The 10632-nt window shown below is 37.6% G+C and overlaps 1 protein-coding gene across 2 annotated transcripts in view; it reads right to left on the bottom strand.

Annotated features, from left to right (window-relative positions):
- Window positions 1-350: 350 nt before the first annotated feature.
- The window catches only part of orc2 (origin recognition complex, subunit 2), a 28164-nt gene continuing 17882 nt past the window's right edge, over window positions 351-10632 (bottom strand). The window contains exons 11-17 of one of the 2 annotated variants that reach the window (XM_088930564.1): window positions 8542-8674; window positions 8126-8243; window positions 7372-7518; window positions 6291-6462; window positions 5609-5670; window positions 4761-4879; window positions 351-2916 (exon numbers count right to left, since the gene is read on the bottom strand). In XM_088930564.1, the coding sequence (XP_088786690.1) occupies window positions 2833-2916; window positions 4761-4879; window positions 5609-5670; window positions 6291-6462; window positions 7372-7518; window positions 8126-8243; window positions 8542-8674 (835 nt within the window). In that variant the 3' untranslated portion in view covers window positions 351-2832. The remainder of the gene's footprint in view (window positions 2917-4760; window positions 4880-5608; window positions 5671-6290; window positions 6463-7371; window positions 7519-8125; window positions 8244-8541; window positions 8675-10632) is intronic. The other variant, XM_088930565.1, reaches the window with a different exon arrangement.

The following is a 10632-nucleotide window of genomic DNA, read 5'->3' as shown; positions in this document are numbered from 1 at the left end:
CATTTTAGAGTGTTGGAGATGGTTGTGCCCAGGAACTTAAAATTCACCACCTCAACAAACTGACCAGCGGTGAGAGTGCTCCCTTACCATGAATGGGTGTTTAGAAATGATCCTTGCATATGCAGTAGAACCTGTACCAAAATACTTCCACACGTGGCACAGTGGTTATTTCTGATTAAGGTTAACCCTGCCTTTCAATTATTCCTGAAATGTCACATTCAACATCTGTCTGTATCTCTGCAAAGACTAGATTTAGAATGTACTCAGGTCAGGAATGAATTTAGGACAGATCCTACAAGGTTCACATAATGCTATTATGTTGTTTCATGTAGAAAAAGAACAGTTCTCAGTTTTATTCAGTAAAATCACATTTAATGTTTCTTTCACTCAAAGAAGCTATAGTGTAACTGGAATAAACAATAACAGGGTTGATCCTGTGTTTGAATCTTATCAGCTATAATAGACTCCATCCATGTTCCACAGTCACTTTATCTGTTGAAGGCCATGGCAGCACATAGAAATTGTGCCACTTACTGTTTGGGCAGAGGTATCCCAGAGCTATGTGGGGGATGAGGTGCCAGTGGATCATCCCTCTAGTTGACTGGGTGCCTGCTAGACCCAACAGTAAGAGATGAAGCTGTGATTAAAAAAAACAAAGCGTCAGTGTGAACAGCAACTGATAAAATCCAGAATGGACCACTTACAGATACAGAGTGTAAACATTCTCAGCAAAATTATAGCTATATGCTCTCAACAATATATAATAAAAGATTAGACAGCACAGTATTTTAACTTTATTTGTGAAATGCTATAAATAATGAAAGTTTAATTTGAAACTCATTCACTACCATCCTGTACCACACACACCTAGTCAAGGAATTTTTGTGATGTGAAAGTTATTGAATCAGTACTAATTTTATACCCATTAGCAATGCACTGGAGATAAGATATACACTAGAGGACACACTTGGAATTTGTGTAATAAGATGTCATTAAAAAAAAAAATAGATTCTGTAAATTATGAAAATAATAGGAATTGTTACACACACACTACTCCTTTGCTCCTCTGGCTTACTAGACATTCATTTGCTTAATTTGGGAATAGAAATGAAGAATCAAGGGCTCAAAGTACATTGAACGTTACACAAGGATTGATTTTCTTACAATTGCCACTGAATGAACAAGAAATGTTTCCTTAACTCAGGAGCTTCACAATATCTCTTCAGCCACAATAGACCCTATCATTAGAACAATGGTATCTAGCTCTGAAGCCCGAATTGGTTTGATTTTAGTGATTTTTACATATTGAAAAATCCCTGAACATCTTGAAAAAAAGCCAAGAATTGTGTTATAAATTGTATAAAAAAGTGAACTTGGTTAAAATAAAATGCAAAATACTGTACTGCTCATATGACCTAGGGATGTATGGGTGAGAAGCTGTAAAGATGAGGAACATCTGATGAAGCTTTCTTTAGGTGTGGGGGAGAGAGGAAAACCAGCAGTTGATAAAGCACAGGAGAACAAAAGGAGTATTGACACTCAGGTGGTATGAAGTCGAGAGAGGTGAAGAGAGGTGTGAAGTCAAAACCTGCAATTGAATACAGGGGATTAGAAGGAAATGAATCTGTTTTTGAGAGAAAGGGAAAGGTGTGATCCTAGTTTCAGGATAATTTTGGTTCTGGATGTCTTTCTGCATTCTGAAACCCCTCTGTGAGGATGCAGATGGGAAGATCAGTATGATCATGGCTGTTAGAGGTGAAATGTGAAACTGTGGGTTTGGAGAGATCTTTGATTCTCAAAGCCCCTGAAACTGTCTCCCATTCTCCTTCCTGTCTCACCAATGTAAATTGCTTGGCATTTTCAGCAAGAGATGCAAAAAAAAGATGCTGGAAATACTAGATGTCATCTGAATGATCAGGAAACATACAGAGGGGCCTTGAATGTCTGTGGTATTGGATATATATTTATAGGTGATGCAGTGAGTCCTGTTGCAAGGGAAAGTGCCTGGCATGGATAATTGCTGTGAGTGGTCAAAGAAGCTGTGAACAAGAAGACTACTCAGTTTAGGTGGTCGGTGATATGAGATGATGGGACAGTCAGAAAAGAGGATACCAGTGGAGGGATCATCCTGTAAGATAGGGAATTATAAAGATAAATTATAAAGTTGACCACAAAACACTGTATTTGCATTAAACAATTTCACACATCAAGATGAAAATAATTTTAATACAATTTATTTTTACATATCAGTCATGGTTAAATTAGGAAACTTTAGTCTCATCATCATGCAATGACTATGCCTTCAAAAGTGCTGATCATAACTGCTCTATGCAGTTAAAAAACATTTCTATTCTGACTGGTCATGGTTCAACGGTCATTTTTCAGCTGCCAATAAGCACAGAAAAATGACTGGTACTTCATAAGTGGTCTGAAAATCTACAAGGGACGCTAGTCCTGCAAATTTAAACATTGCGTTGCAATTTACACATTTAAACATTCCATCATCATGGACAGCACTTACACATTGAAATACAGGTGAGGAAAAAATAATGAGATCATACTACTGTGCAAAAAGCGCAGCATCACAAACTCAATGTTCAGCAGCTGTGGCATCTGTCTCAAGACAGAGCTATCATTTCATTGATTCAGAATGAACCATTTTGCTTTAATAAACAAAATATGCAAAGTTTTCACATCAGTGTAATTTACTTTCATGTGGCTTAAGGATGAATAAAGCAGAAACATCCTATTCTGGTCAGCAAGATAGTAAATGTCTTTGGATGGGTAATGCAAAGCAGTATGGACTCCTGGGAGAGAAACTGTCTCGTCTTCTCAGTCTGTATCCTCCTTCTCAAGAAAGTCAGTCAGGGTTCCAGTGTCGATGGGAATGATCAGGTATTCTACGCCATCCACACCCTGAAGAAAATAATACATTACATCAGTCTGTCAATACAAGTTTCATTGGGAGATATTTTTCTAGGCAGATCTGAGTTAATCAAGTTTAGATGACAGTTTAAAATAGGGGTCTCCAACACTGGTCCTGCAGAGCCCCAGTCCAGATAGAATTACACATAGCTATTAAATTATGAATTTCAGAAAATTTTGAACAATTTGTTGTGATCAATTAAATAGGTGATTTGATAAATTTATAAATTTGGAGGTAATTTGTAACAAAAATCACAATTTCAATTACCTTTAAAAGAAAAGAATTCCATTTGTATTCCATTAAGATAAGATAGCTTTATTGGCCATATACAATTTCTTGCATTAGGAATTTGTCTTTTCACATACCCCAGCTCAGTGCTGCCTGGACAGCTATGAGACTTTCTCCTTTGAAACCCATACAGCAGTACACACATTTATCCGAGTCTGGCCTCAATAGGTAATTTAAGCACTAAGCACGAATATACCACTCAATTATTTCAAAACGGGCATAACACAGTAATTCTAAGACAAGATCACTTTATTGGCCATATACAATTTCTTGCATTAGGAATTTGTCTTTTCACATACCCCAGCTTACTCTACATGAGACACAAAGACAGGGAGAGAAGGTTAAGGTCAGAGCGCAGGGTCAGCCATTGTAGAGCGCCCCTGGAGGAGTTGGGGTTAAGGGCCTTGCTCAGGAACCCAACGGATTAGGATTCCTCTGCCGGCCGCGGGATTTGAACCGGCAACCTTCCAGCCACAGGCACAGATCCTTAGCCACAGAGCCACCACTCGGCCCCAATTGATCAATGACTTTTGCTAATCTTTTAAAAAACAGTGATTTCTGATGACCCGTAAATCTAATTTGATTGGGTTTCTCCAGAACAAGGGTTGATGACTCCTGGTGCTGCAACTTTATACAAGAAACATGTAATAACCTGTACAGCTCTTTAAGAGCGTTCACTGTTAAAACAATAAACTAAGAATTGTCATCAGACCAGCAGACAAAGGGGGTGTTGCAAAAAGGACGTGTGTATCAATGAAACTTCCAGACAACGAATACTTCCACCAACCGTCTTCCACAGGATCAAACCACCAACTACCAAAAGTAAACTACTGCTCCCTGGCCTTCTTACCTACTCTGTCCTCTCCTACACCTTATTTCTTTGCAACTTTCCCTTTCTCCGTCACACCTGAAGAAGGCTTCACAGCCAAAACATTGTGTTTCTTTTCTTAACCATTCCTTTCAGCATAGAATGAACCTTTACCTGCTCCTTTGTAGCCTAACCCTACTGGAAGCTCTTGTTAAAACAATGTCAGATCTTAAAGTTGTTTTGCTTTGAAAACTAGTGCAAAGTGTTTTATAAGACTCTATGGAATTAGGGCAAAGCAGCCTTACACTGGCACAATTCTCATTGATGGCCCACACATTTGCCAAGTAGCAAGATAGAGACTGTTAGTCAACTCAAACATAGGAGGAGTCCAACGTGCAGTGTTCCTTTTGAATTGCCTTTGCTTGTTACCCCATGGTTCTGCTTAGCATCAGAAATTCAAAGTAGCAAAGTATACTTAGGTATAAGTGTACAGTTAATATAAGTGATAATGCTCATACATTTTCCAGAAATACATTTTTAGAGCTTTTGAACAATCCCTAGTTTGAGTAAAAGTTTCCCTTAAATAATAAAATTCAAAATAAACTGGAATGGTGGGGGTAGGGATTGCACTTGTTCATATAACAGTATGCATTGTAATCAGTGTTGCAGGTCAGTACAATAGGCAAAGCAGTCAATGCAGTAGATACGCAGTAGATAGCTCAGTAGAATCCCTCTCACCTTCTTGGTCCTGATGAGCTTGTGGTCCTTGAACTCTGTCAACTGCGTCCTCAGTGTGATATCACTATTAACCAGGAAAGCCTCACGACAGCGCTGGTAGAAATCTTGGAAGGAAAGGCCTAGACCCCCAATATACATAGGTCAAAAGGAAAGTTTTAAAGGAAAGTTATAACATGGTACATCTAATTTCTGGAATATCTCAGGCCATGGTATTCTTGCACAATATATTTGTATAATTTAGTATGGATATCCATTATCGCATGCAACACCAGTAAAATTTTCTAAAAATTATTTAAAAGTATTTAAAAAAAAGTTTTTTCATTGGCAAAAACAGGAACATTTTTTGCCCCTGACAGAATATAAATGCCATTTAATTACAGCTCAGTTTGTTTATGAAAATTGGAACACAAATCACGTCACGGTGGTGTCTGATTTCCTTGGCTCTTCTTCAAGCTTACTGATGAGGCCAAACTGTAGATGTTCTGTTTCAATAGTTTATCAAAGGAAAAGTAGATCTGGCTTCACAACATTTTGCACAAAATAAGCAGTGGATACATCTGCAGATATGTCAATGGTCATATGTCAAAAGTGATCATAAACAAAATTGTATTATTTTACTCACCAGACTCCCAATCTGAATTCATTAGTAACATAACTGCACAAGTCTGGACCTAGAGGACTGCAAGCACTTTTCAGTGCTCAGCTGAGCCAACTGAATTTCTATCCGTAGTGGTTTCACACTATGTTAAGGCGTGAAGCAGTAACAGATTTAAATAAATGTTTCAGACACAAAAGACCTGGCCTAGAGGACTGTGCAGTGCTAATAATATTTTCTAACAGAATCGTACCTGTGTATGAGGGGTTGTCTTTGTTTTCTAGCTGAAACTCAGCCAACAGTCTGAAGATCCCTCTAGAAGTAATGAGAAAGACCAGTCTGCACTTAGAAGGCCATAAATAAACCACAAGGGACTGCAAAGATTTACATGGACTTAAGTTATATAAAATGAAGTACACCAGGAAGCTGCATAAGCAAAAAAAAGTTAAAAAACATTTCAGGTCTGAAAGGACCGATTATATTATATACCTATATTGTATCTGTATTCTGATTAGCTCACCCAATATCAAGGAGTTACTTGCCATTGTATTATATGGTCTAAAACAAAAAATAAACAAAATAAGTATTTAAAATATTGAATAATTATATTAAAAACAATATAACAAACTGTTTTAGGTTTTGTAATTTTTAGTTTTGTAAAAAAGATCTGTTGCTGAATGTTTGTCACATCCACCTAAATGTCGTAATTGAACAAAATAAGAATTACTGAACAAATGACCAAGATAATTTGCCGAGACTTGACTTTGGGGGTTAAACCACTAAGCAGTTTATCATGTGGTTAAGTTCACAGTGCGCAATGAAAGTGGAATGGTCGGTGTGTAAAGGAATTCCTTGTTGTGGGTGTGATGGGGACCCTGCAGTGAAAGTGATACGACCTGTTGGTAGGGGCTTGATGCACCAGTGAGGACCATTACCTGGCATTGGGTGTCAGGCTGCGCATGACATGAGTCAAGGAGCTGAGAGCAATGGCTCCAGACTGCTGCACCAGCAGAGAGTTCTCATAAGAGGTCTCCTCCACATAGGGCAGGTAGGTGGGAGTCTCATACCACAGCCAGTTAAAAAGGCTCATCTTCGACTGGTCCCATACTGTGGAAAAAAAAGGACACCATGACCTTGACAAAACCTACAAATAATCTAGCGAGGGGTCTTGAAGAAGTGATTAACAGCTCTTAACACAGGAAAGTGAAAGAAAATTGATCTGCCAGCAAGATAGGAAAGTAATAACACAGTAATACAGTACTTGTTTTTAGGTTGTATATGTTGGTCCTCATCAGATCTGTTGCTTTTTGAGATAGTTCTTCACATTTTAAATGCCTCATTAACTACACAAGTCTGTACAGAATTCTCAAACGCATGTGTGAGAAATGTTGTGAATCCACTTTACATTAGGATTTGACATACCATAGAGAAGTTGTTAAACACAGTCCCATTTCCTCACAGTTTACTTTTTACTAATGGGTCATTTGAAACTGTCTGTTGCGCAACACCGGTTTCTAATAAACTGGAATATCAATTTCTATCCAAAACAAGGACCATACAGTCCCAGGAGCTTAACAAGTCAACATTTGACACACCAGGAGTCCCAAGGAGCCTGTCAGGAGAACTGGTACTTTGAGCACAAATATACCTGGCGAACCTTGCTGGAGGGTCCTTGCTATGCAGCATGCTGAATGTCCTAGCAAACTGACAAGTAATTCTCCCCCCTGTGCTCCAGGTAAGCACTTTTACTAACTGAAACACACTTGGGAATGTCTTCCACATTTCACATTGAGGAATTCAAAGAAATGACCAACAGTAAAGTAGTACAAAAAACACATGATGCAACTGCATCCTTTAAAAGTTTCAATCAAATTATACTTTTATTACGCGATCAACATAGTACATTAATCACAAATAGAACATTTCTATGAAATCATATACAAGGTTATGCAACTGAATGAAAATGAGTAATAACAATACAGTCAATTTGACTGAATTTGACAAATGCTGACTTACTGAGGGGTGCATTGATGTGGTCGATGGAAGCAATGAGGTGCAGGTTGGGAATGGCTGCCAGCTGTGCCAGAGTTTGCTGCGTCTTCTCTCCTCTCAGCATCAGGCCATCAATGTTGTGGATAATCAAGTAGAGATGAAAATCAACCTCTAGGGAAAACAACATTGATCAATGCTAAACCTCATGGCTGCATCAACTAGTTGATCAGGTGACGTGTTTAAACTTTTAAAATGAGTACAGTAGTCAACAAGACAGCTGTATTAGAAGGTGTAGTGTTAATATCCAACATCTTAAGCTTTACCAATATATGACATTTGACATTTTTTGTATGCCTTGTAACACTCTAAGTAACACTGATATTTAAAAATGCTCATGCTACCCCTCCTATTAACATTTTGAGCCAACGTGAATTTAATGACAGTTATTGCATGTCTGCAAGCACATTTAGTTTAAAAATCTTGTTTTAAAGTTTTACTATCCTCATAACCATTATTACAGTTTGTCATGGTTTTGCCTCCTTTATACTTTTCAACAGATTCTGCACAGAAAGGATTGGCCTTGACTTGTTTCTGAAGTCTAAAGTTATTAAATCCACTCCTCAGAGTACATCTTAGACCATAGAGGTAGAAAGTTCCCTTGAGAGTTCAGATGTTCTGAATCACAAATCTGTGTTCTTCTAAGTTTACATTAAGGTAATACACAAAACAGAAACTATTGCAATCATATCCTCTTCATATGATAGATGGCCCAAAATACCTTCGCATATACCTTCCTTCCCTTCCTTCAGGGCTTTAACAATGAAGTCTGTCTGGGCCAGTGGGGTGCGGAAACTGCCTTGATAACCTAAAACATCCTCAGTGATAGAATTCAGAATCTGCCAGAAGGATCATGAAAAAAAATGACAAAAAAGGAATGTGTGGGATCAATAAGTGCACTAGACTCAAAGGACTAGTTTTGTTTTCACTGTACTTTTTATGTGCATCAGTTCTAAAAAAACAGACAGCATCATAATTTAGAAAAAAATGCTTTGAACTACATACCAAACGGAAAAAACAGTCCTAGACACAAAAAGCAGTCATCATAAAAATTCTGCAATTGTCAAAAACATTTTGAGCTATCAGTACTTTCAATTTGTTAGCAATACTGTCAAGTAGGAAAGTCAAGAAGTTCACCGATTTGAGGGTGATGCTGGGAAAGAAACCATTGATGACAAGGTGAACAGAGTTCATCAACATGCAGGTGCGAAACTTCTCCAGCAAAGCCTTCTTGGAACCCAGGCCATACAGGACAATGCTGAAGCCCAACCTACCAAGAGCAACAATTAAGATAAGAATACAGATCTAGCCATAGAGAATGCACAATGAATAATGCAGCTGAATGCGGTGTACATACCATACCGAACCACGCTTTTTAAAAAAAATCTGTTGCAGGACTGTACTGCTTTGTAAAACTGCCATTAAGTGAATGCTTAATGTGGCGTGTGGAAGCATTTGGGCTGATCCGAAAGCACCAAATTCAAAAAACAGGTTTCTAATTCCGGTCAATATGGAGCTCCGTAGTCTTCTTTTTTAAATTATAGAATTTAAGTTGCATACTGTTTAGACTTTTATTAATTTTATACTGTATATGTTACTGTATACAGTTGGTTAAATATTCATTTATAAAGTTGCGGTGCGGTGGCTCTGTGGCTAAGGATCTGCACCTTTGGCTGGAAGGTTGCCGGTTCGTATCCTGCACCCGGCAAAGGAATCCTCCTCTGTTGGGCCCCTGAGCAACCCCTTCAGGGGTGCTGTATTAATGGCTGACCCAAGCTTCTCTCCCTTTCTGTGTGTCTCGTGGAGAGCAAGTTGGGGTATGTGAAAGACAAATTCCTAATACAAGAAATTGTATATGTCCAATAAAGTGATCTCCCTTATCTGATAAAATAGGGCTATTTTACAAGAACAAAATTACTCAGTCTGATATGTAAAAATAGTTTGTGAACTGTGAAATAGTTTGTTGTGAACTCAATGTGCCTCTTTCAGGTTTACATCCACATTACATTAAGATACCTTATATTTTGTCTTAATACAAATTTCAGCAACAAATAATCATGAAACAATTTTACTTTAAATTTTGATTATGAAAAATATATTTCACACATACGGTACTGGCTTTAAAACCATACAGTATCATACTGTACTTACTGTATCTACTGTATATTTACACAGTTTATGATCATAAACTTCGGCATATTTGTGGATATGAATTCATGTGATTTGCGTGAATGGCACATTGAGAATTGTAGTCTTTGTTCACATATTTGATTCACGTGGCCAATATTTTAAAAGTACAGTACACACTATGAATGAAATATGTTCCATTTTAAACAGACCATACCATCACATGATGGTTAAATGTATTGTAGCTTTTTTGTCATTGAGCAGAAAGTTACTTTGCTCTTGGTTGTGCTAGCAAATGAGTTTCTGTTAACACGTTTACAACTGTTCAACCCCCTTCTCAGGGAAACTCAACAGTTCTGATACCTCTGTGACATTCAATCTAACTTTAAGGTCTGTTTCTTTGAATGTTTTGTTAAGCGAAATATTTTAGACCAATGTGTTAGCTTATTAAACTCCGAAATCCTGACTTAGTTAACTTTCTATTTGTCTCATTTACTTGGAACAGAAAAAGAAGATGTTCTTTCTGTAGTTAATCTTGTTGGAATTATTATTTATTTTATTATATACGATTTATTATAAAACCACCAACATCAAAACAGGTGCAGGACTTGTGGCTGTTGCGTTTCACGGCCTATCAACTTGCAAATGTGCTGAACTCTCTGACACTGCACCCTTTTAAAAGGATATAACATCTTTCTCAATCTGTCCAGGGGCTGAAGGTTGGGTCTGCAGTTAATATAACCCTTCCTCAATTTAACATCTGATAAGTCCCCAGTACTGCTATGATCATGAATGTAAAATGAATATTTAACATACTGTGATACATAGAATTAATAAAAACATCATATATACATACAGTTGCAAGAAATCGTTTGTGAATCCTTTGGAATTACCTGGATTTCTGCATTAATTACTCATAAAAATGTGGTCTGATCTTCAACTAAGTCACAATAATAGACAAACACAATCTGCTTAAACTAATAACACACAAACAATTGTACTTCTTCCAATGTACCAATCAATGAGATCAGATTGGAGGTGTGGGTAGGAGGTGCCCTGCCCTGAATCTCTATAAAAAAGGCACACAAAGGTTGGTTACTG

Source organism: Atractosteus spatula, chromosome 13, assembly GCF_055471065.1.
Source record: "Atractosteus spatula isolate fAtrSpa1 chromosome 13, fAtrSpa1.hap1, whole genome shotgun sequence".
NCBI lineage: Eukaryota > Metazoa > Chordata > Actinopteri > Semionotiformes > Lepisosteidae > Atractosteus > Atractosteus spatula.
This window is presented reverse-complemented; position numbering and strand designations above follow the sequence as displayed.